We start from the raw sequence: 27,296 nt of genomic DNA on the forward strand, positions 1-27,296 counted from the left end.
ATCTGGCAATTCAGTTATTTAGCACAACATTTTCAATGTCTTTTGTTACTCATTTAACTTGCGTGTTAAGCACAACAGTAACTGAATTATCAGAAGTAGACTATAAGCTGAACTCTGGTGCTTTACTGTGTCTGTGTTATTACCATTGAATGAGATATGGGGAAATTAAATCTTATTTCTGAACTCTTTGCTTGTGACTTTATGGAAGGAGGTCTGTCAGCTCCTACTTGATTATAAACTGATATCCTTGTCCTGTTTAATAACTGACTGTGTTGTAATCAATCTTCAGGGAGGTGTGTGCGGCTGTGAAAAAGGCTACGTGGAAGTAATGACTCCTTATGGATTCCTTGATTACTGCACTAAAACTCCTGGAACAGAAGAGAAGAAAGCTGATGTTAAGACTAGTGTGGGGAAGAACAAGCTGGGCAATTCAAAATTCCAGGCATTTTTTAAAGGATGGTCCATTGATCCTTTTGATCCTGGTAAGAATTGTGTTAAAAATAAGCGGGAGGGAAAGGGTTGTGAGGCTACGGAATGTATTACTGGAGTTGGTGATTGAAGCATGTCAACATTTAAGGATAGATTAGGTAGGTGGTTGGAGGAAGGGGGAATGAACAGATATGGGAAAAGAAAATGGGAGCCAGACTGGGTGGAGAATAAACATCAACAACATTGGTTTGGCTGAGCATTCTATTTCTGTGTTGTCATTTCTTTGAAATATTTAGCTGGTCTGTTCTGTAGATTTATGTTGTAAATGGGAGTCAATGTAAGCAAATAGCCTATTCACTGCATTAGTGCAGTGCCATCATCACCTGCATATATCCATAGAGAGTGTGTGCCATTTTCTATACTTTTAAAATGTGACAGAAAAACTTAGCATTAACAGCTTTATTTATTTACATCTCTCTGCTGCTTTTTATTAGCAATTTTTTGCTGAAAATATGAGTGCTGACAATATCATTGGGGAAACTGTTTTGGAGGAGTTATTGGGCAGGATTTTCATTCAGGAGTCGGGTTGGAGGCGGGACTACAACTTTCGGGGTTGCAGTCCCGCCTCCATCGAGATGCGGCCAATCCACGCGATTTTAACTTGATTGACCTTGCTGAGCCCACCCAGCGGGCTCAGCAGGCCAATTAAGGCCCACCTGGCAACAGGTGACGTCACAGACTGAAATTTCATCTGTTAAGAGTTAACACTGACAGTCTTACTTCTAACCTGAGTCCTTCTCCACAGACTCAGTTAGAAATCTCTCCTGCACAGAAAGCTGCAGGCTGTCACTTTTGACAGTTCGCAGCTATTCTGCTTTCTGTGCCGGTGAGATGAGGGACTCCTGAGACCTAAAGGAAGGAAGGCTGAAAAGGTATGTAAAACTTATTTAATCACTTTAGACACACCAAACACACTTACCTTTGCACTCATGCACACGTCACTCACCTGAACACCGACATCTCGACCCCTCCAAGTCCTTCAACCCGACGGCCCGACTCCTCTAACTTGGCGCGGTTTAGAGCCGTCGGGAATCCCACACTTCAGGAATAAAAATAGGGATTAGGCTAAAAACTGCCTGTTAACAGGCAGTTAAGTGGCACTAATCCCTTCCCGCCTCGGGTAGGCGGGCCCCAGTGCGGGTCGGGTATCCTCCTCCTTTGAAACTGGCATGGAGGCGGGTTTGGGTGCAGGATGGGGTTGGGACCCCTGATTTCGGGATTTTAACCCCCCGCACGCCTCCAATCCCACCTCCACAGCCCAATGAAAATCGAGCCCATTGAGTTTGATGGCACAAAGAAGCCGCACAATATTCCCAGCATCCTACATAATTCAGTCTATCCCTGCTGATGTTAATTTAGTTCTTTTACACAGTACGGCTCAGCAACTCATTTATGACCTGATGAGGTCATATGCACTTTATGCTCTAACAAAGATATTTTGGGAACAATGCCTAAATGAAAATAAAGCCAGGAGGCTACAAATTCTATGATCCACTTCTCGCAGTGGCAGGATACTTCTCCCATTGCTTCCTCAATGGGTTTAATGTCTAAATAGCACCTGAAAAACAGGCGCTAGGACAAATGGGTGCTCATCCTTTGTCCCAGTTTTGTGCCTGAAAGCACTGCACCTGAATGTCCTGTATGGCTTCTCAGGTGGCTGCACCTGAAGAGGGTGTATCAAAGTAAACTCTATGCAAATGCATGCCAGGAACCTGTGCAATCATATTTCAGGGCAAAGGGCTCCCAAAAATTTCAGACTATAGTTTCCACAGCTCCCATTTAGGTGTTCTCTGTCTTAAAAAGAAAATAACAACAACAACAGCTTGAATTTATATAGCACCTTTAACATAGCAAAACGTCCCAAGGCGTTTCACAGGAGTGTTAGAAGACAAAAATTTGACACTGAGCCACATTAGGAGAAATTAGGGCAGATGACCAAAAGCTTAGTCAGAGGTAGGTTTTAAGGAGCGTCTTAAAGGGGAGAGGCGGAGAGGGTTAGGCAGGGAATTAACATAGAAACATAGAAGATAGGAGCAGGTGTAGGCCATTCGGCCCCTCGAGCCTGCTCCGCCATTCAATGCGATTATGGCTGATCATCCAAATTCAGTACCTGGTCCCTGCTTTCTCCCCATACCCCTTGATCCCTTTAGCCTTAAGAAATATATCCAACTCCTTCTTGAATATATTTAATGAATTGGCCTCTACTGCCTCCTGTGGTAGAGAATTCCACAGGTTCACCACTCTCTGGGTGAAGAAATTCCTCCTCATTTCTCTCCTAAATGGCTTACCCCTTATCCTTAGACTGTGACCCCTGCTTCTGGACTCCCCGACCATCGGGAACATCCTTCCTGCATCTAGTCTGTCCAGTCCTGTCAGAATGTTATAAGTTTCAATGAGATCCCCTCTCATTCTTCTAAACTCCAGCGAGTATAAGCTTAATCGACCCAATCTCTCCTCATATGTCATTCCTGCCATCCCAGGTATCAGTCTGGTGTATCTTCGCTGAACTCCTTCCATGGCAAGAACATCCTTCCTCAGATAAGGCGACCAAAACTGCACACAATACTCAAGATGTGGTCTCACCAAGGCCCTGTACAACTGCAGCAAGACATCCTTGTTCCTGTACTCAAACCCTCTCGCTACGAAGGCCAACATACCATTTGCCTTCTTAACCGCCTGCTGCACCTGCATGCTTACCTTCAGCGACTGGTGCACAAGGACACCCAAGGAATTCCAGAGCTTAGGGCCTAGGCAACAGAAGGCACGGCCACCAATGGTTGAGTGATTATAATCAGGGATGTTCAAGCGGGCAGGATTAGAGGAGCGCAGATATCTCAGGGGGTTGTGGGGCAGGAGGAGATTATAGAGATAGGAAGGGGCGAGGCCATGGAGACCAGGCTTTTCTTGCCATGAAAGATATTTATTTTAAAGGTTTGGAATAAAAAATATTTTTTCAGCTTCAGAACCTATTACAAAATGCTGTATCCCTTTTTCATTCACCGATGGATGGCATGTTTGGTACGGTGGTCTCGCTCCCCTTTTTGTGGGATGGCTTATATGGAGTCAACAACAACAAACACCCTTGACAGCTTCTGATGATATTCACCTAGCCCTCTCCAGAGTGACCATCAACTGCTTCACTAGAAGAGGGCTGGAATCCTCCTTCCACCTACCCATGGAATAGCTCCATCCGACAATCAATCTGAAGAGAAGCCTCCCAGTCAAACCTTTGCTCTCCATCTATTCTCAAATATTCAATGTACTCACCCGCACTTGTTTTTCCTGTTTATTTACATCAAAAAGCACAAATAAACCAGAATCAAGTTCCAATAGTGATTTTTTTTTTAAACTGTGCTTATGTGACTGTCTGCTCTTATCACCACGAGGCTTCCCTCTTACCTACTTTTTCGATGTGGTGTTGTGGCTGCATGTTTAGCATGCTAGTAGTCTTTCGAAGTGAGCTACCACTGACCGTAGACAGAGAGAGGTGGCCATGCTGTGTCCGCGGAGCATGTTGCAGGAAATGAGGGAGCACTCGATCTCCTAGAGCACAGAGTGAGATGGTCTTGCTACAGGCTGTGAACTCTCCACAGATGCAGGAGTAGCCCGACCCAGCCTGCCTTCTGGCTCCTGGACAGTCATGGAAAGAGGGTGGAGGAATAGTATGGAAGTGTTGCTATCGTGAGAGAGAGCCTCACCTTTCATGGCCACGTCCGTTCTGATTCCCACAAGGAGTGTACATGTCCCCGCGCCCTCTGATCTGCTGGTCTACAGACCTAATGGCTTCAGTGACATGACGGAAGCCTGTCCCCATCTCGCGTCCTTCGCACAAGCTCACCAGTAACCATGCCCAGTGATGTGGTGATAGTTTCAGTTGTCGTTGCCTCCTCACTGGCATGGGGCTGCACTGCAGTTTGCTTTGGAATTGTTATTCTATCCAAGGATGTCTGCAGGTTTTATAAGCCAACTCTTAGAATCCAACCTGGACAACTGCTGGACTCCTCCATACTACTTGTCATTTGTTACAAGCTTCTGGCAGCTCCACCAATGACCCGCCCCCCAAAACACTTGGCTTTGCTCTGAGATCATCCTTCTGTTAAAAGCTAGACCACAGGGATCTGCTTCCCTGACCTTGACAGATAGGAAGAGAGGCAACGTCACCCTCTGTTTTTGGCACAAGGCCAAAGTTGGAGGAACGTAGAGTTCTCAGCGGGTTGCAGGGCTGGAACAGATTACAGAGATGGGGAGCACCGCTAGAATCAGCACTTCCGTGCTCTGCTTATCAAATGGCAGAACTTTTGGCCTTCCTCTTCATGCTGCTGCAGTCCTCTCCTGCCAGAGAAGCAGACAAAAATATTGGGATTGAACTTAAAAAACTAGAAGCACATATATTCTTCAGTGGGCTTCAGTTGCTAATACAGTAGAAGAATTTTATACTGAGCTTTCAGCCTGCTTCAATTTTTTACACTTCAAAACTGTTGTGAGAGGTCAAAACAGTCACCTTCTGGCAAGAACCTCAAGGCTATTCAATAATGATTGCTATGCTGCACTTCCTTGATTCTACCTCCTCGCGTTCCTTGCCTTTTAATCAATTTGGGGCCTTTAAGGCCGGAAGTGCACCTAAGCATCTTGTCACCTGAGTGGCCTACTCTAGTTGTGTGCCTCCACAAGCACACAAAGTGCACATTCTCTATTCAAATCAGTGCCGCCAGGAAATTCAGATGCTCCATTCTTTCTGCAGCACAGCTCCAGTACGGTGCGTTCAAGTTGCAACCAAACAGCACCTACCCAGGAAAATGATCTGTGAAGTTACATCCATCAACCATTATTTAACCATTAACTTTAAAAAATGACTGAACTCATTTTCTCCCAAAAAATGTACTGAAAAAAGAATTGGTTCAAAAATGAGCATTTAATTTGCAAAGTAACACATTTTGGATATTTGAAAATGCAATTTGCATATTCTGTGACAAAGCTCTGGAGTTCAATGTTCTCAGTTCTGATTCATGGCTGCAAATCCATCGTATCTTACAAGTACAGTGAGAGTCATTGATTTATTGGTGATATCCCAAATGGTTTGTAAGTCAGACCCTAAGGGCTGGATTTTCTGGCCGGAGGTGGGTTTGCGTCGAGTTAGGTGTTTGGCGGGTTTGGAACCCGCTGCCGGTTCCATCTGCTCTGTGCTAATGATTTTGAGTAGATTGGGCTTATTAAGCCCGCTGTGCGCATTACCCGGCCCAATCAGTGGGTGTGGGTCTGCTGCTTGTATTTGAAGCAATTGCATTTAAGGAGGTCATGTCCCCTTAGGCTTTCATTTACATTTTGCTGCTCCTGAGTGCTGGTGTTTGCCGAGATGACAGCTCCTAGAACAAAGGCTGCTCCCCGTTTCGACGATGCCTCCCTCCATGTTCTTGTGGAGGGAGTAAGAGGACGCAAGGAGGTACTGTTCCCTCCTGATGGAATGAGGAAACCTCCTCAGCACACCAAGGCAGCCTGGCTGCAAATAGCTGAGGAGGTGAGTGCGAGGCCTATCTATACACGCACCTGGGTCCAGTGTAGGAGGAGGTTCAATGATCTCCTGCGTTCAGTAAAAGTGAGTATAACAGCACACTTACCTTCATTCTGCTGTGCCTGTCTTCACATCCCCATCACTCTGCATTGCCAATCCTACTCCTGCACATCCTAACTCACCCCAACATCTCTTGCACCGTCACCTATCCCTCTCTCCCTATCTACAGAATCACATCCCCGTCTTATTATGCACCCCTCACACTCACCCTCAACGTTATGCAATGACAGCTAACAACTCACAAGGAGGGAACTTGGTATTGGCACCTCACTCCATCATAGTCTCCCTCCAAACATCTATCCTATCCATTCTTTACACTCATTCCATCACTCTCACTAAAACTGCACTTCTGTCCCTCATTGCAGGAAAAGAGATCCCACAATAAGAGGGAGAGGGAGAGAACAGGAGAAGGGCCACCATCCATGGTGCAGCTCACCCATGCTGAGGAGGCAGCTCTGGACATTGTCGGAGGTGCTGAGGAGCTTGAAGTGGGGGACGGAAAGACGGGCTCAACCGAACTACCTGGTGACAGAGTTATTTTCCAAACATCTGATTTGGCAATCAGGAGTGACTCATATGGGATCTGATGTTCCTAGAATTTGAGTGCTAATTATTTGCACAATGGGATGTGTGTGCAACCTACATATCACATGTCTAAAGCCTGTCTTTACGCTCCCACAGGATCATCAAGAGCCCCCCTCCCCACTGTCCAGGAGGAAGAGCAGGAGGACTCATCAGAGGAACCTCCAGTCTCTGAGGGAGCAGTGTCAGCAGAAATGAGCGCACCCAGCACCAGAGCAGAGCTGCACACCTCGGTGGGTCATTTTCGAGATAGAGTAGTGTTGTCACCTGGTGTCTCACAACTCACAAGTGAGCAAGAGCAGATGGTGAAGACAGGGACAGCAGTGGTGAGTCCTCATTGAAGGCCGCAGGAGTCTCCTAGCTTTGCTGAGCTGCATGCAGACGCTGAGCCTCGGGGGCCATCCAGAAAGAGAGTTTCAGGAACAAGTTCAGGAGGCTCTGACTGGGTTAGCAACCACGATCACTGTGAGTTTGCAGAGAATGGAGGAGTCCATCTTGAAAATAAACAGCACCATGGTGCAGGAGCTGGCAAATGTATGTCCCGCCATGGAAAGGATGGCAACCTCCATGGAGGACATAAATCGCCAGATGCAGGAGTACATGGTAACACATCTAAATAGATGGTCAGCAATGGAGGATAGATGGGCATCTATCAAGAAGAGAAACCAGAGGTTCATGGACGTCCTTGTTATGAGAAATGTCAGCACAGACATGGGTCCTCATGGCCCCACTGATGTGCAGCAAGGTGCCCTCCAGCAACTTGTTGGCAGAGAATTGCGGGTGGCTCATGAGAGGGATTGTGGTGGGAGGGGACATGGAAGTGGGGGCTCTTCTCCAAGCGCTCACACTGCCATCCCATTGACAACCTCCCGGTCAGAGCCCCAGATGCCTCCCCCAACAAAGATGGCCGAGTCTGGCCTTGCACAGCCACAGGAGGAGCAGACTTTGGCGGAGCCCTCACAGGCCCCACGACCCAGAGGACGACCATCAAATGCATCTAAGCAGGCGCAGCAGGGAAGTGAGCAGGCTGCCTCTACATCAGCTGAAGTCACAGGGGAAGTACCACGAAGAAGCACACATAAGAAAAAGCTAACACACAAATAGCCACAAGGGTAGTCACTTGGGTGCTTTCATAGAAATCAGTGTAACGTTTGTGTTCTTTTATTTTATTGTATTAAAATGATGTCATGTGAATGTTTCAAAGTGTTGCCCTATGTGTGTTCACAATTGGAGGTGGCACAGCGAGGGGTGAGGGTGCCTTTCATCTGAAGCAATGGTGGTGAAAGTGCTAGGAATGCACAGTTCATTGTAGGGCTGCTCTATGGTGTGGAAGTGGGGTCATGCCAACCTTCATGTGCATGTGGCAGTCATATCTTTGTGCTGCCTAAAGTTAGTTGAATCTGCCATGGATGAGGCCATCCCTTGTCTAATGGGCAGCAATGTGCTTGCGTGCTGGTCGCACTGGGTCAGCCGCCTCCTCCAGGTGTTCCTCATCTTCAACCTCATTCGGCTCTTCCTCTTCCTCCTCTGAAGAGGCTGTGCGTTCTGCGACCTGTTCCTCAGGCAGCGCTAATCCCCATTGCAGTGCGATGTTGTGCAGGGCACAGCAGACCACGATGATTCTCGAGACCCTGGCTGGTGCGTACTGTAGGGCTCCACCAGATCTGTCCAGGCATCTGAAGCGCATTTTGAGCAACCCTATTGTTTGCTCAATGGCACTCCTGGTGGAAATGTGGCTCTAATTGTAGCGCTCCTCAGACTCGTTTGATGGCCTCCTCATCGGCGTCATTAGCCACGTCTTCAGGGGATAGCCCTTGTCTGCAAGGAGCCAGCCGGAAAGTTCGTTTGGCGGAGCAAAGACCTGAGGCACAGTGGACTGGCGCAGGATGTAAGAGTCATGGCAGCTGCCAGGGAATCTCGCGCACACATGCATGATACTTTTCCTGTGGTTACACACCAGCTGGACGTTAAGGGAGTGGAAGCCCTTGCGATACACAAATACTGCTGGGTTGTGATGGGGTGCCCCGATGGCCGCATGGGTGCAGTCGATGACGCCCTACACCCGTGGAAAGCCAGTCAGATTGACAAAGCCTAGCGCCCGCATGGTAACACTTGCTTCATCAGTTGAAAAGTGGATGTAATTAGCGGACTTTGCAGAGAGGGCATCGGTAACCCGCGTGATGCATCTGTGGGCGGCTGACTGGGAGATGCTGTTAATGTCTGCTGCTGATCCCTGGAAGGACCCAGCCACAAAGAAGTTGAGGACAGTGGTGACTTTGACAGCCACTGGTAAGGTGTGTCCACCCACTCCTCTGGGCTGCAGGTCTTGGTCCAGCGTTGTGCAGAAGTTTGCGACTACCTCTCACAAAAGGCTCAGCCTCTTTTGGCAGTGCTGCTCAGTCATGTTGAGGAAGCTCATCCTCTGCCTGTAAACGCTATGTTGGGGGTATCTCCTGTGGCGCGGAGCAGCCAAGCCCTGATGGCCTCTGCCCTGTGCAGCATCCGGCGGCTGAGGAGAAGGTTGGCGCTCTTGTTGTTGGTGCTGCTGCAGTGCCTGGTTCTGCTACTGCTGTGGATGATCCTCTTCCGAATCTGAGAACCAGGATGAGAGAGTATAAATGGTTCCCATTCTGCTGTTCTATCTGGCAGTTATGGATGAGATGTTATCAGGAGTAAGTCAATGGGGAGAGAGCTTATTCCGAGGAGGTGATAGTGCATATAGAGTTCACAGCATACACTCACAACCTCAATACAGATCAAAGATGTCCTCCAAATCATGAACTCAGCAACTTCAGCCATTTGAAAATGAACTAATGTGAAAGGTTAGGTTTTATGCAGCACTTGCAGCTGTGAACTATTCAGCTCGTCGGAAGACCCGACACACTCAGCTGGCGTGTTTGCTGAATGACGTGAAACACGTTGAAAATGTGTGAAAATGGAATAAGCCTTGCAAAATAGCATTAACCGAGGAGTTAACATGCTGTTAACAACCTTAAGTGTCTCTCCCGCCGCTTGGTGTCGGGTCTGCTGTGAAGGCGCAGACCCGACACTTTGGAAACTGCCGTGGAGGCGGGTTCGTAGCGGGTTCCCAACCCGCCATGAATCATTTTGAATTTAACCCCTGACCCGCTTCCGAACCCAGCCTCTGGGCGCTGGCAAAATCACGGCCTCAGTCTCTGAAATGATATAAACTGTTAGTATTTGCAGCACTCGAGATCTAAATAAATCAGCAGACTGCAACTTGAATCCATTAACCATGCTGCTAAACATATCTCTGTGTTGATATATTTCATATTAGAACTATTTGTATCAGGCATATTGCTATCTACGCTGTATATTTTTTACTGCTATGTTTAAATGCACCCAAGGTAATCTCACAAAATAGAGATACTGTGCTATTGTCCATTTAAGTTGCTAACAGCAGGCATTTTTCTTTCTGACAGCTAATGGGTTCTTTATTAAAACCATAATGTTTAAACTTCAAAATCTTGAATATATTCCTTAAGTGTTATTGCCCAGTATATGCTGCTCACATGTTAGCCCGTCAAATTGCTATACCAAGGTGCCAGCTGCAGACATCTTGCTGAAGAGATTGAGGTCCAGGATTCACTTCAAGCAACTGACATCTATTTGTCATCATAATTTACCCAAGGAACCAAACTTGGCTATATTTTAGTTTAATGTGAGCAAGTTCTTTCCCCGAGTAATGTCATGCAGCCTTCATTATGTTGGTTTATAAAATATATATACATTTAAATTTTCAAACAGGGTGATTCATTTCTCTACTTAACAAATGTTTTGGAAGACATATCATGCAGAGCACATTAAGCTCTTGTGTGCATTTCTGTATACTTTAAATAGAAAGATTCCTGTCTAATCCTTTAAAAATAAAAAATATATATATTCCTGCAACATATCTTAAATTTTCAAATACTGCTCAGTCACTTTATCTTCACTGGTAACAAGCAAAAGTGATTTGTGATCATTCATTGGCTTTTCTCATGTTTGCACATATCATTAAGCCATATGGGTTGCACAATTCCTTGGGTAATATAATTTCATCACTGCATTGCCATTTTGGTACTGATAAAGGCACACACAACAGCAAAATGTAGTCTGACCACAATGTTAGTCTCAAGGGGATTTTTTTTTTACAGGAGATATAAATTTTAAACTAATACGTGCAAAAGCTCCAATAAAAGAGCATCACTGCTGGTGTTTAAGAAGGAATTTGGGACACAAACGTATCATTTGTAAATCTTGAAAAGAAAGCTATACTCAAGGGGATGTGGTGAGGTACTATACCAGTGTTGTCCAATGCGTTACCACTAGCCACATGTGGCTAATTGGGAATCCAGATGTGGCTAATATCATTTTTGATTAGTAAATGCAAAATGAGTAATGGGAACCATCTTTGGGCATGTGATCTCAATACTCATATTCACGTAGCATATGCATATTTACTTTAACCCTTTTGTATGTTTGTTGATAAAATGGTGAGACAAAAAGCAGAGTGTACAAGTTTTTTTTTTATTGTGTGAGTACTTTACTTCCTTGGCTCCTGCTTATTGTTTATCTGCTAAAATGGTGTGTAACACTGGTGTCAACACGAGGGAAACACCAGCAACATTGTATAGAGAGGGGAGTTGTCATTGTGGTCAGCTCAACGGTTCCAGGTCAGCAGAGAAAGGAAGCCTAACCATTAATGAGCAGCTCCAACAGGGGATGTCATGGCAAAGGGTAAGCAGCACGCACGACTGTGTTCTGGATGGAGAGTGGGATGGGTGTGGCACGTCTCATTGTGCGAGTCAACATTCTCAGCAATGACTCTTGATGAAGTTAAATACCGCTTGCGATTGTTGGACAAAAAACGAGAAGCTGCACCAAGGTGTGCTGTGCATGAGAAATTCATATCAGAATTCCAAACTTTGGTGAAAGAGGAAGACTGCAAGGTTTTGCACTGAATGGTGGTAGATGTTTGTTGAGTAAATATACACTTGCGAACAATGTTCGCCCTAATTTTTCTTTGGGTGCGTGGCCCTTTTAAGGGGCTGCGCGGCCCATTCAGTTTCTGCACAGTCTATAGGGAACCTGGCTTGTGAAGTACATGTACATGTATTGTGTGAGTGTATGTAAGGCTATTTTTACTAAAATTCGTGCATGTGGCTAAAACATTGTCTCCGTAACCAGACATGTGGCTAGTCATCGATTTCTATTGGCAAACACTCTACTATTCTGTCTCTTTCAGCTCTGTGCTTGGATTTGAATCTAACCCAGAGTGATGGGACGAAAGTCTCTTCTCTCTGTAGCTGTAGAGCCATACATGAAATAAATTGGGCAGGAGCAGCACAGTTGCTAATCAATTTAAATCTGCAGTAGAAAACTGCATAATTTGAGAAAAAATAAAATTAAGTTAACAGTTTCAATCAGGGAGACCCCAAAGATGGGCGGTGTGGTAAAATGATTCACATTGGTGCAGTAGGGGAGTGTATTTCTCAGAATTGAGTTAAATTGTTTTGTTGGGATGGGGTAGAGTGAGCTTTTCTCTGTATCCAGACCAAACTATATTTAATGTAAAAGTGCGTGAAGAGCTGTTACTGTACACAAAAGTAAAAAAAAAGCCTTGCCTCAGTAAACATTAATGTTCATAGAGTCATAGATTTATACAGCACAGAAAGAGGCCCTTCGGCCCATCGTGTCTGCGCCGGCCATCAAGCGCTGTCTATTCGAATCCCATTTTCCAGCACTTGGTCCGTAGCCTTGTATGCTATGACATTTCAAGTGCTCATCTAAATGCTTCTTGAATGTTGTGAGGGTTCCTGCCTCTACCACCCTTTCAGGCAGTGAGTTCCAGATTCCAACCACCCTCTGGGTGAAAAAGTTTTTCCTCAAATCCCCTCTAAACCTCCTGCCCCTTACCTTGAAACTATGCCCCCTGGTTATTGACCCCTCTACTAAGGGGAAAAGTTCCTTTCTATCTACCCTATCTATGCCCCTCATAATTTTGTACACCTCAATCAGGTCCCCCCTCAGCCTTCTCTGCTCTAAGGAAAACAACCCCAGCCTGTCCAGACTCTCTTCATAGCTGAAGCGCTCCAGCCCAGGTAACATCCTGGTGAATCTCCTCTGCACCCTCTCCAATGCAATCACATCCTTCCTATAGTGTGGTGACCAGAACTGCACACAGTATTCCAGCTGTGGCCTAACTAGCGTTTGTACAGCTCCTTCATAACCGCCCTGCTCTTATATTCTATGCCTCGGCTAATGAAGGCAAGTATTCCATATGCCTTTTAAACCACCTTACCTACCTGTCCTGCTGCCTTCAGGGATCTATGTACATGCACACCAAGGTCCCTCTGAACCTCTGTCCTTCCTAGGATCCTACCATTCATTGTATTCCCTTGCCATGTTAGTCCTCCCAAAATGCATCACCTTACACTTTTCAGGGTTAAATTCCATTTGCCACGGTTCTGCCCATCTGCCCAACCCGTCTATATCGTCCCGTAGCCTGAGGCTTCCCTCCTCGCTATTTACCACTCCACCAATTTTCGTGCCATCTGCGAACTTACTGATCATACCTCCTACATTCATATCTAAATCATTAATGTACACTACAAACAGCAAAGGACCCAGCACCGATCCCTGTGGTACACCACTGGACACAGGCTTCTAGTCACAAAAAGAACCTTCGACCATCACCCTCTGCCTCCTGCCACTAAGCCAATTTTGGATCCAATGTGCCAAATTGCCCTGGATCCCATGGGCTCTTATCTTCTTGACCAGTCTCCCATGTGGGACTTTGTCAAAAGCCTTACTGAAGTCCATGTAGACTACATCAACTGCACTACCCTCATCCACACACCTAGTCACCCCCTCAAAAAATTTAATCAAATTGCTTAGACATGATCGCCCCCAGACAAAGCCATGCTGACTATCCTTGATTAATCCTTGCCTCTCCAAGTGGAGACTAATTCTGTCCCTCAGAATTTTTTCCAATAATTTCCCTACAACTGATGTTAGGCTCACTGGCCTGTAATTCCCTGGTTTATCCCTACTACCCTTCTTGAATAATGGTACTATGTTAGCTGTCCTCCAGTCCTCTGGCACCTCCCCTGTGGCCAGAGAGGTTCTGAAAATTTGTGTCAGAGCCCCTGCAATCTCCTCCCTTGCCTCACACAGCAGCCTGGGATACATCTCGTCTGGCCCTGGGGATTTATCCACTTTTAAGCCTGCTAAAACTGCTAGTACCTCCTCCCTCTCAATACTAATTTGTTCAAGTATATCACAATCCCCCTGCCAGATTTCTATGCCTATATCATCCTTCTCCATAGTGAACACAGATGCAAAATATTCATTTAAAACCTCACCTACATCTTCCGGCTCTACACACAGATTGCCACTTTGGTCGCTAATGGGCCCTACTCTTTCCCTGGTTATCCTCTTGCCCTTAATATACTTATAAAACACCTTGGGATTTTCCTTTATTTTGCCCGCCAGTGTTTTTTCATGCCCTCTCTTCGCTCTCCTAATTTGTTTTTTAATTACACCCCTGCACTTTCTATACTCCTCTAGGGCTTCCACTGTGTTTAGTCCTTTGTATCTGCCAGAAGCATCCCTTTCTTTCCTAATCCCTTGACATCCAGGGTTCCCTGGGCTTGTTGGGCCCTCCCATGACCTTTACGGGAACATGTTGGCGTTGTACTCTCTCTATTTCCTTTCTGAAAGACTCCCACTGCTCTGATGTGGATTTTCCTACAAGTAGCTTATCCCAATCCACTTTGGCCAGATCCTGCCATTATTAAAATCGGCCTTCCCCCAATTTAGAACCTTTATTTCCGGTCCACCTTTGTCCTTTTCCATGACTACCTTAAATCTCACCGAATTATGGTCACTGTCACCAAAATGCTCTCTGACTGACACTTCTACCACTTGCCTGGCTACATTCCCTAGAATTAGGTCCAGTACCACCCCCTCTCTTGTAGGACTTTCTACATGCTGGCTCAAAAAGCTCTCCTGGATGCACTTTAAGAATTCCGCACCCTCTAAGCCTTTCACACTCTGACTATCCCAATTAATATTGGGGAAGTTGAAATCCTCTACTATTATTACCCTATTATTTCTACACTTCTCTGAGATTTGCCTACATATCTGTTCCTCTATCTCCCCCTGGCTGTTTGGGGGCCTATAGTACACTTCCAGCTAAGTGCTTGCCCCCTTTTTGTTTTTAAGTTCTACCCATATGGCCTCATTAGAGGAACCTGCTAAGATATCATCCCTCCTTACAGCAGTAATTGACTCCTTGATTAATATTGCAACAGCCCCTCCTTTTACACCCCCCTCTGCCTCGCCTGAAGATTCTATATCCTGGAATATTGAGCTGCCAGTCCTGCCCCTCCCTCAACCATGTCTCTGTGATAGCAACAATATCATACTCCCATGTGTTCATCAACACCTTCAATTCATCTGCCTTACTCGCAAGACTCCTTGCATTAAAATAAATGCCATCCAGCCTTGCCATACTCCCTTGTGCCGTTACATATTTGCTCTGCCTTCTAGGCTGACTTGTTTTTTCCTCTATATTTGGCTGTCCATCACCCCCTACTCCACTCTGTATCCCATCCCCCTGCCAAGTTAGTTTAAACCCCCCCTCAACAGTACTAGCAAACCTCCCCGCAAGGATGTTGGTCCCGTTTCAGTTTAGGTGCAACCCATCCGACTTGTACAGGTCCCACCTTCCCGAGAAGCAGACCCAGTGATCCAGGAAACTAAAGCCCTCCCTCCTGCACCAACTCTTTTGCCACGCATTCATCTGCTCTATCCCCCTATTCCTATACTCACTAGCACGTGGCACCGGGAGTAATCCAGAGATTACAACCTTTGAGGTCCTGCTTTTTAATCTGCTACCTAGCTCCCTAAATTCTTGTTGCAGGACCTCATCTCTCTTTCCACGTATGTCGTTGGTACCAATGTGAACCACAACCTCTGTCTGTTCGCCCTCCCCCTTCAGAATGCCCTGCAGCTGTTCAGTGACATCCTGGGTTTGGCAGAAACCGTTAGTGGGAGTGGTATATAGACCTCCAAACAGTAATACGGAGGTTTGGGATGGCATTAAAAGGGAAATTAGAGAAGCATGCAGTAAGGGCACAGCAGTCATCATGGGTGACCTTAATTTACATATAGATTGGGCTAACCAAATTAGTAAAAATACTGTGGAGGAGGAATTCCTAGAATGTTTACGGTGTGGCGACACGCCACCACTGGACATAATCTGCTCACGGCGGCACGGACAGTCTAAGCAGAAGCCCCCAGCCGGGGGCCCTTTCCTCCAGCAACTTGTTTCCCGCAGGGACAGGCTGCCGGGAGCACTTCCTGTCTGGGAAGTATTTAAGTGGATGCGCGGGCTTTTCTAGTTCCTGTTTGCCATGTGGTTAGAATAAAGCAGTTGTGTTTTCAATAGCTCTGGTCTCGACTCCCACGTTTGCTGCGGTATCTCAACACTGGTGACCCCGACGCTCAGGACGAATCCTAAGCTAGCATGGCGGATACAAACGCAGTCACGGTTAAATTACCAGACTTTTGGGAGAACCTCGCCGAAGCCTGGTTCGTTCAAGCAGAGTCCAGATTCCGGCTGAAAGGCATTACAGTCGACGCCACGAAGTACGACTACCTCGTCGCCTCGCTCACCTACGCTACAGTCCCCAAGGTTTGGGCAGCACTGCAGGATCCACCAACGGATGGCAAGTACGAACATCTGAAGGCTGCGCGACTTAAAAAATTTCAAACGTCCTCTTACCAGCGCCACTGCCAACTCCTGGACCTCCCCGGCCTTGGTGACACTTCACCATCAGACCTGTTCTCCCACATGCTGTCCCTCTCAGACGACAAAAATCCCGGCGCCCTTTTTCGCACGCTTTTCATTCGGCAGCTCCCCGCCAGCATCCGCCCGCTCATTGTGGAGTCTGGCTCCACGGACCTGAATGATATAGCCGAAAAGGCCGACCGGCTGCTCTCTGCACAGGCCGCTCGCGACGTCGCGCCCGACCTCACAGCAACGATCACGCGGTCTTCCCGGCCCGTTAGGCCCGACCGCCCTACCACTCCGGGTCACTGCTACTACCACACCCGTTTTGGCACTAGGGCTCAACGCTGCACGCCGCCGTGTACCTTCAAAACCCCCCCCGCACCGGCCCCCGCGATGGCCGCGGGGCAGAAGGAGCCCCTACTGTACGTCACTGACGACAGAACCAACCGCCGATTCCTGTGCGACACAGGGGCCCAGCACAGCATCACCCCCGCCTCCGCCCTCGAGATCCAACGCGGCAGACGGGGTATCACACTGGCTGCAGCCAATGGCTCTGCCATCCGCACATATGGCACCCGCATGGTCACGCTCGACCTCGCGGGCCGCCGCTACCGCTGGGAGTTCCTCACAGCCAAGGTCCTCTGCCCACTCATCGGCGCCGACTTCCTACGTGCCCACGGCCTCCTCGTCGACATTCCGAGGCACCGCCTCGTCGACATCAACACTATGGCCCCCATCCCCGGCGCCTTTACCCCGGCCCGTTCGGCCGGCCTGACGACCTACTGCCTCGCCAACGCCACGGACGACTACTCGGCACTCCTAGCTGAGTTTCCCGCCCTCACTAACCCGACCTTTTCGGCCAAAGCCGCAAAGCACGGTGTGGAACACTACATCCCCACCACCGGCCCCCCAGTTTCTGCCCACGCCCGCAGACTCAACCCGGCCAAGCTGGAAATCGCGCGGGCCGAGTTCGCCACCATGGAACAACTCGGCATCATCCGCCGCTCCAGCAGCCCTTGGGCCTCGCCCCTCCACATCGCCCCCAAGCCCGGCAGAGGCTGGCGCCCTTGCGGGGACTACCGCCGCCTCAACGACGCCACCACCCCCGATCGATACCCGGTGCCACACATCCAGGACTTCTCGGCCCGACTGGCCGGACGAACCGTCTTTTCCAAAGTCGACCTGGTGCGCGGTTACCACCAAGTCCCCGTACACCCCGCGGACATCCCCAAAACGGCCGTCATCACCCCATTCGGCCTGTTCGAGTTCCTGAGGATGCCCTTCGGCCTCAAGAATGCAGCACAGGCTTTCCAGCGCCTTATGGACTCAGCCTTCCGGGACCTGAACTTCCTATTCGTCTATCTAGACGACATTCTTGTGGCCAGCTCCTCCAAACAGGAACACCTCGAACACCTTCGCATCCTGTTCGGGCGCCTAGCCCAACACGGGCTCATCCTCAGCCCGGCGAAGTGCCAATTCGGCCTCACCGAGATCGATTTTCTCGGTCACCACATCACCCCTGCTGGGGCCGTCCCCCTGCCCAACAAGGTGCAGGCCGTCCAGCAATTTCCCCGCCCCACAACCATCAAGGGCCTCCAAGAGTTCCTTGGGATGGTGAATTTCTACAACAGGTTCATCCCCAGAGCTGCAGCCCTCATGAAGCCCCTATACGACTCCCTCCGAGGAAAATCCGGCAAGATGGACGTAGCCTGGACCACTGACACGGCAGCCACCTTCGACGCCACCAAAAACGCGCTCGCCGACGCCACTCTGCTCGCGCACCCGAAGGCCGATGCCCGGGTCGCGCTCACCACCGACGCCTCCGACCACGCGGTCGGGGCCGTGTTCGAGCAGTGGGTCAATGGCGCGTGGCAGCCACTTGCCTTCTACAGCCGCCAACTGCGCCCCCCGGAGGTCAAATACTCCACTTTCGACCGCGAGCTTCTCGCGCTCCACCTGTCGGTCCGCCATTTCAGGTTCCTCCTGGAAGGCCGCCACTTCACCGCGTATGTGGACCACAAGCCACTCACATACACGATGGCCAAGCACACCGAACCCTGGTCTGCTAGGCAGCAACGCCAGCTCGCGGCCGTGTCCGAGTTTACTACGAACATCCAGCACGTCTCCGGTAGAGACAACGTGGTCGCCGACTGCCTTTCCCGTCCCGCCGTCTGTGCGAATCACCTCGCGGTCGACTACGCACAACTAGCAGCGGCCCAGCTCACAGACCCAGACCTCCTTTCGGCGGCTACCAGCCTGCCAGGGCTACGCCTAGCCAAGGTCGCGCACGGGCCCGAAGCCACGGCAGTCACTTGCGACGTCTCACTCGGCCAACCCAGGCCGGTCGTCCCTGAGACCTGGCGCCGCCGCGTTTTCGACGCGCTCCACGGGCTCTCTCACCCGGGTTCCCGCGCACCCGTCAAACTCCTCTCTAAGCGCTTCATCTGGCGCGGCCTCAGCAGAGATGTTCGGACTTGGGCCACCTCCTGCCTCGCCTGCCAACGGGCTAAGGTACAGCTGCACACCAAAGCACCCCTGGGAGACTTCGAGGTACCCAGCCGCCGCTTCGACCACGTACACGTCGACATCGTCGGTCCCCTGCTGCCATCGCAAGGCCAAACTTATCTCCTCACGATGGTCGACCGCTACACACGCTGGCCTGAGGCAGTGCCGCTGACCTCCACCACCACAGCCGACATCGCTAGGGCGTTCGTTAACACCTGGGTTGCGAGGTGCGGCGTACCGGCCGACATAACCTCCGACAGAGGCGCCCAGTTCACCTCCGAACTCTGGACGGCCACAGCACGCAACCTCGGGGTGACGCTCCACCGCACCACGGCGTACCACCCGCAGGCCAACGGGCTTTGTGAACGCTTCCACAGGTTACTCAAGGCCTCACTCTGCGCCGGCCTGCAGGACAGTACCTGGACTGACCGCCTACCATGGGTGCTACTCGGCCTACGCACTGCGGTCAAGGAAGACCTCCAGTCCTCGGCAGCGGAGTTAGTCTACGGACAACCGCTGCGCGTCCCAGGCGAATTCCTCCCGGAGCCTAACAAGCCTTGGTTGGCCGAACAGCAGCGGCTCAACTCTTTCTCTTCCGCTCAGCAGTTCGCCCCACTTCCGGTCAACCGACATGGCGAACTCGCACCTCACGTCCCGCCAAATTTACAGCAGGCGCGCTTCGTTTTCGTGCGACACAACGCGCACCGCGGGCCCCTGCGACCTCCATACGACGGACCGTACGAGGTACTACAAACCGGGGACAAGGTCTTCAAGCTGCGACTCGGCGACAGGGTCGACACAGTCTCCATCGACCGGCTGAAACCAGCACACACAGAACCAGGGGAACAGGTCCCCGTGGCCCAGCCTCCAACTAGAGGCCGTCCCCTCGGCAAGCCAGCACAGCCGGCGGCGAACCGCCCAACCCAACCAACTAGACCGGCGACCACTCAGAGCCGCTGCGGCAGAACCATTAGACCACCGTCACGACTCGTCCACTCCTCCTAAGCGGATTCTGGGGGGAGCTCTGTGGCGACACGCCACCACTGGACATAATCCGCTCACGGCGGCACGGACAGTCTAAGCAGAAGCCCCCAGCCGGGGGCCCTTTCCTCCAGCAACTTGTTTCCCACAGGGACAGGCTGCCGGGAGCACTTCCTGTCTGGGAAGTATTTAAGTGGATGCGCGGGCTTTTCTAGTTCCTGTTTGCCATGTGGTTAGAATAAAGCAGTTGTGTTTTCAATAGCTCTGGTCTCGACTCCCACGTTTGCCGCGGTATCTCAACAACGGGATGGTTTTCTGGAACAATATGTCGAGGAACCAACCAGAGATCAGGCCATCTTAGACTGGGAATTATGTAATGAGAGAGGATTAATTAGCAATCTTGTTGTATGAGGCCCCTTGGGTCAGAGCGAGCTCTGTTCCTGGGACTAGGGACAGGGTCACTGGCAAGGCTTAGAAGCTAAGCAGAGCCAGGTCTGGTTAGTACCTGGAGGGGGGACCACCAGGAAAGACCAGGTGCAGAAGGTCACAGAAGGAGCCCCGAGGAGGAGCGGCTGGTGAGCAGGCCCGGGCGGTGGGCTGAAGATTGTCAGACAGGAGGAATGGTGGAAATGGAATGGCGGCACGCACCAATGCAGCTGCTTTGCTTTTCCCAGTCATGGGAGCTTGCAAGATCACATTTCGTTGTTCATGTACTTGTGCAATGACAATAAAGTTTTATTATTATATGATAGAATTCTTCATTAGGATGGAGAGTGAAGTAGTTGACTCAGAGACTAGGGTCCTGAATTTAAATAAAGGAAACTACGATGGTATGAGGCGCGAATTGGGTAGGATTGATTGGGGAATGTCACTCAAAGGGTTGACGGTGGATAGGCAATAGCAAACATTCAAAGACCGCATGGATGAACTACAGAAGTTGTTCATCCCAGTTTGGGATAAGAATAAAACAAAAAGGGTGACTCAACCGTGGCTAACAAGGGAAATTAGGGATAGCATAAGATCCAAGGAGAGGGCATATAAATTGGCCAGAAAAAGCGGTAACCCGGAGGATTGGGAGCAGTTTAGGATTCAACAAAGGAGGACAAAGGGATTAATTAAGAAGGGGAAAATAGAATATGAAAGTAAGCTTGCAGGGAACATAAAAACTGACTGTAAGAGCTTCTATAGATATGTGAAGAGAAAAAGATTAGTGAAATCAAGTGTAGGTCCTTTGCAGTCAGAAGCAGGGGAAGTTATAATGGGGAACAAAGAAATGGCAGACCAATTAAATGCATATTTTGGTTCTGTCTTCACAAAGGAGGACACACATAACCTCCCAGAAATGTTGGAGAACATAAGGTCTGATGAGAGGGAGGAACTGAAAGAAATCAGTATTTGTAGGGAAATGGTGTTCGGGAAATTGACGGGATTGAAGGCCGATAAATCCCCAGGGCCTGATAATCTACATCCTAGGGTACTTAAGGAGGTGGCCCTAGAAATAGTAGATGCATTGCTGATCATCTTCCAAAATTCGCTGGAAGCTGGAACTGTACCCATGGATTGGAGGGTAGCTAAGGTTACCCCACCATTCAAAAAGTGTGGTAGAGAGAAAGCGGGGAATTACAGACTGGTAAGCCTGACATCAGTAGTGGGGAAAATGCTAGAGTCCATTATAAAGGATGTAATAGCTGAGCACTTGGAAAACAGTGACAGGATCGGACAAAGTCAACATGGATTTACAAAAGGTAAATCGTGCTTGACTAATCCACTGGAATTTTTTGAGGATGTAACTGGTAAAATAGATAAGGGAGAACCAGTAGATGTGGTGTATTTGGACTTTCAAAAGGCTTTCGATAAGGTCCCGCATAAGAGATTAGCATGTAAAGTTAAGGCAGATGGGATTGGGGGCAAGGTATTGACTTGGATAAAGAACTGGTTGGCGGACAGAAAGCAGAGTAGGAATTAACGGGTCTTTTTCCGAGTGGCAGGCAGTGACTAGTGGGGTACCACAGGGATCGGTCCTTGGACCCCAACTATTCACAATATACATTAATAATCTAGATAAGGGAACTAGATGTAATATCTCCAAGTTTGCAGACGACACAAAGCTGGGTGGGCGTGTGTGCTGCGAGGAGGATACCGAGAAACTCCAGGATGATTTGGACAGGTTGGGTGATTGGGCAGAAGCGTGGCAGATGCAATATAACGTGGATAAATGCGAGGTTATCCACTTTGGTATCAAAAACAGAAAGCAGACTATTATCTGAATGGCAACAGATTGGGAGAAGGGGAAGTGCAACGAGACCTGGGTGTCCTTGTGCACCAGTCACTGAAGGTAAGCATGCAGGTGCAGCAGGCGGTGACGAAGTCAAATGGTATGTTGGCCTTCATAGCGAAAGGGTTTGAGTACAGGAGCAAGGATGTCCTGCTGCAGTTGTACAGGGCCTTGGTGAGACCACACCTTGAGTACTGTGTGCAGTTTTGGTCGCCTTACCTGAGGAAGGATGTTCTTGCCATGGAAGGAGTTCAGCGAAGATTCACAAGGCTGATCCCTGGGATGGCAAGAATGACGTATGAAGAGAGATTGGGTCGATTGGGCTTATACTCGCTGGAGTTTAGAAGAATGAGAAGGGATCTCATCGAAACTTATAAAATTCTGACAGGTCTGGAGAAACTAGATGCAGGTAGAATGTTCCCGATGGTCGGAGAGTCCAGAACCAGAGGTCATAGTCTAAGGATAAGGGGTAAGCCATTTAGGACAGAGATGAGGAGGAATTTCTTCACCCAGAGAGTGGTGAACCTGTGGAATTCTCTACCACAGAAGGCGGTTGAGGCCAAGTCTTTAAATATATTCAAGAAGGAGTTAGATATATTTCTTAGAGCTAAAGGTATCAAGGGATATGGGGAGAAGGCAGGTACGGGGTACTGAGTTTGGATGATCAGCCATGATCTCATCGAATGGCGGAGCAGGCTCGAGGGGCCGAATGGCCTACTCCTGCTCCTATCTTCTATGTTTCTATGATCGCATTGAATGGCGGAGCAGGCTCGAGGGGCCGAATGGCCTACTCCTGCTCCTATCTTCTATGTTTCTATCCTTGACCCTGGCACCAGGGAGGCAACATACCATCCTGGAGTCATGTCTGCGGCCACAAAAACGTCTATCTGTTCCCCTTACGATCGAATCCCCGATCACTATTGCTCTCCCAATCTTTTTCCTCCCCTCCTGTGCAGCTGAGCCACTCGTAGTGCCACGGACTTGGCTCTTGCTGCATTCCCCTGAGAAACCATCTCCCCCAGCAGTATCCAAAACGGAAAATCTGTTGGAGAGGGAGATAGACCCAGGGGACTCCTGCACTACCTTCCTAGTTCTTTTACTCTGTCTGGCGGTCACCCATTCCCTGTCTGCCTGTGCACTCTTTACCTGCAGTGTGACCACCTCGTTAAATGTGCTGTCCACGAAGATCTCAGCTTCGCGGATGCTCCACAGTGACTCCAGCCGCAGTGGCTGGCGTAAAGAGAACAACAGATGTGATGCTCGGTGGAAAGCAAGTGGTAGTGTTTGAACACGGTGAGGTGGGAAAAGGGTGCTGGGCTGCTCTGAAGGCACTGCATGCTAATGTGTATGTGACAGAGATTGGTCCAGCAATCCAAAAGGTCTGTGCACAAAGGCATCCTGCCAAAAAAGCTATACATCCAATTTTTATCACCATTTCCTTGTTACTTTCATGTGCTATCATTCTTCCGATTAGTATTTTTTTATTTATATGTTTTTCTTAGAATTAATTGACATCCAGGGTACTAGGGTTGTATCCTCCATTTGAAATTCATTATATATTCATAATTTGTAGTTAACAGCAATAATCCAATTTAAAAGCATGCACAACTCCTAATTCTAACTAATATGTGGCTGTTTGAGTCATCTTTTGCTTCCTACTGAAATTTTATATCACTAATCAGTTTTTTTCAGTCACTTTGGATCCTTGAACTGCAGTTGAACAACTTTTGGAATGTATGTATTCCTATATGTATTCAAAACACAGAATGCAAACCGAGGAAGTGCTGCAGGCTCACTGTTCTCACTCATATTACATTATCGAGATTATGTTGATTACAGGTAACATTGTTTGCTATATTGCTTTTCTTTTGTGAAGGTGGTACTTGGTTTTAATACAGATTTTTTTTTATTAGTTTATGGGATCAGGGCGTCACTGGCAAGGCCAGCATTTATTGCCCATCCCTAATTGCCCTTGAGAAGGTGGTGGTGAACCGCCTTCTTGAACCGCTGCAGTCCGTGTGGTGAAGGTACTCCCACAGTGCTGTTAGGGAGGGAGTTCCAGGATTTTGACCCAGCGACGATGAAGGAATGGCGCTATGCTTCCAAGTCAGGATAGTGAGGAACTTGGAGGTGGTGGTGTTCCCATGCGCCTGCTGCCCTTGTCCTTCTAGGTGGTAGAGGTCGCGGGTTTGGAAGGTACTGTCGAAGAAGCCTTGGCGAGTTGCTGCAGTGCATCTTATAAATGGCAAACACTGCAGCCACGGTACGCCGGTGGTGGAGGGAATGAATGCTTAAGGTGGTGGATGGGGTGCCAGTCAAGCGGGCTGCTTTGTCCTGGATGGTGTCGAGCTTCTTGAGTGTTGTTGGAACTGCACTCATCCAGGCAAGTGGAGCATATTCCATCAGACTTCTGACTTGTGCCTTGTAGTTGGTGGAAAGGCTTTGGGGAGTCAGGAGGTAAGACACTTGCTGCAGAATACCTAGCCTCTGACCTGCTCTTGTAGCCACAGTATGTGGCTGGACCAGTTAAGTTTCTAGTCAGTGGTGATCCCCAGGATGTCGATGGTGGGGGATTCGGCGATGGTAATGCCGTTGAATGTCAAGGGGTGGTGTTTAGACTCTCGCTTGTTGGAGATAGTCATTGCCTGGCACTTTTGTGGCGCGAATGTTACTTGCCACTTATCAGCCCAAGCCTGAATGCCATCCAGGTCTTACTGCATTCGGGCATGGACTGCTTCATTATCTGAGGAGTTGTGAATGGAACTGAACACTGTGCAATCATTAGCGAACATCCCCACTTCTGACCTTATGGTGGAGGGAAGGTCATTGATGAAGCAGCTGAAGATGGTTGGGCCTAGGACACTGCCCTGAGGAACTCCTGCAGCGATGTCCTGGGGCTGAGATGATTGACCTCCAACAAATACAACCATCTTCTTTTGTGCTAGGTATGACTCCAGCCAGTGAAGAGTTGTCCCCCTGATTCCCATTGACTTCAATTTTACTAGGGCTCCTCGATGCCACACTCGGTGAAATGCTGCCTTGATGTCAAGGGCAGTCACTCTCACCTCACCTCTGGAATTCAGCTCTTTTGTCCATGTTAGGACCAAGGCTGCACTGAGGTCTGGAGCCGAGTGGACCTAGCGGAACCCAAACTGAGCATCGGTGCACAGGTAATTGATGAGTAAATGCCGCTTGATAGTACTGTTGACGACACCTTCCATCACTTTGCTGTTGATTGAGAGTAGGCTAATGTGGAGGTAATTGGCCAGGTTGGATTTGTCCTGTTTTTTGTGAACAGGACATACCTGGGCAGTTTTCCACATTGTCGGGTAGGTGCCAGTGTTGTAGCTGTACTGGAACAGCTTGGCTAGAGGCACGGCTAGTTCTGGAGCACAAGTCTTCAGCACAGCAGCCGGGATGTTGCCGGGGCCCATAGCCTTTGTTGTATCCAGTGTGCTCAGTTGTTGATTGATATCACGTGGAGTGAATCGAATTGGCTGAAGACTGGCTTCTGTGATGGTGGGGACCTCAATCTCGGCACTTCAGAGATTCTTCGCAGTGAGATGATTCATATAGGGCTTCCATAGGTTGGCCTTTTTTAATTCTTTACATAATAAATGCTAGAGCCTTTAAACATTAATCTTTTCTAATCCATTGCTGTTAACAGGATTCACTGAAGATTACAAAAAGCGAATGACTCCAGTCATGCCCTCTGATATTTTCCTTTAAGGGTGCAGTATTTTCTGTATGAATCTTGTTGCACCAGTTACCTTGTGAGATCTGAAGTAGATTAGATTTAGACAATATGAAGAAAAAGTTATGGACAGTTCAGCAACAGAACTACTAAACTTTCTACTGAGTTCTGCTGGTTATGGATGCTTATGCGATGGATTTAAGTTGGGTAAGTCAAGTGAAAGTACATGGAGAAATAATATTCAGTGCACGCAGTAGTGTGTTGAGCAGAGGCTACAATTTTATATTGTCATAAGTTGGGAATGATTTTGAATTTGCATTGTTCAATTGTAGTTCCAGGATCTAAAATGTCTCAAAACCTGATTAATTTAGGTAAACTGAGACAAAAGTCAGACGGTGTATTCAAGTGGGGGAGGTGGGTGCGGAGAGGAACGAATGTGTTGGGCCAACATCCAGAAACAATGAGACTAGGGCTTCACCAGCTTCTGGTTGTATTTAGGCTAAGTTGCTTTTTGGAGCCTTGGAAATGAAAAGGTGCAACCACAGGTCCAATTACATTTTTATTATTCTATGAATTGGCTAGTAGGAGATGGATATCTATCCAAATAAATGGGTGAAGCACTCACCTAGCAGTTTTTGGAGTGGTTGTTGACAGAAAAATAATGTAGCTATTAAAGCTTATACCACTGAAGTTATGGTGGTCGAAAATCCCTTGGTCATATTGCATCTTTGATGTTGGTGTGGCACAATCTTTCACAAATATATAGCACAGTGCTGCTGATTCCATAGAAACTGGAGTGAGACCATGCGAAAAGGCAATCTTATGCTAGTGTGTTGCATCAGGTGCGGTATAACTGAAAATGGTGTGCAGTCACTTTTAAAGGCAGCTTGCTTTGCTGTTTAAATAACTGAAATGAGTTGGCTACCTGCTCAATCATTAGGATTCCACTGGCAGATGGAGACAAGTGCTCTGTTTATGCATTTGAGTACACGTGCACAGAAAACCCTGCCTTCTATACTCAAATGCAATGTAAATGATCAATATAACCACAGATGATTTCTTGCATTTATTTAAAAAATATACCTAATATATGCTGGAGAATAACTGGAGCATTATAATCACAACTCGCTCTTTTTAAAAATGTGTTCTTGGGATGTTTGTAATGCTGGGAAGGCCACATTTATTGTCCATCCCTAGTTGTCCTGAGACGGTGGTGGGGGCCCTCTTCTTAAACTGCTGCAGTCCTTGTAGGGATAGAGATCCCATAATGGTGATAGGTAGGGAAATCTAGGATATTGACCCAGCTACAATGAAGGAAATTGATATATGTTTGTCAGGATGGTGTGTGACATGGAGGGGAAGTTGGAGGTTGATGATACTACCATGAAATTGATGCTCT

The 27,296-nt window shown here is 48.4% G+C and overlaps 1 protein-coding gene across 1 annotated transcript in view; it reads left to right on the plus strand.

Annotated features, from left to right (window-relative positions):
- Nucleotides 1-27,296, plus strand: part of thsd7ba (thrombospondin, type I, domain containing 7Ba) — a 1,218,118-nt gene that overhangs the window by 1,185,863 nt on the left and 4,959 nt on the right. The window contains exon 27 of the mRNA XM_085986643.1: nucleotides 290-482. Coding sequence (XP_085842769.1) covers nucleotides 290-482 — 193 coding nt within the window. The remainder of the gene's footprint in view (nucleotides 1-289; nucleotides 483-27,296) is intronic.

The sequence above is a fragment of the Somniosus microcephalus genome, chromosome 4, assembly GCF_052327205.1.
Source record: "Somniosus microcephalus isolate GS21.2 chromosome 4, FLI_Smic_1.0, whole genome shotgun sequence".
NCBI classification, from domain to species: Eukaryota; Metazoa; Chordata; class Chondrichthyes; order Squaliformes; family Somniosidae; genus Somniosus; species Somniosus microcephalus.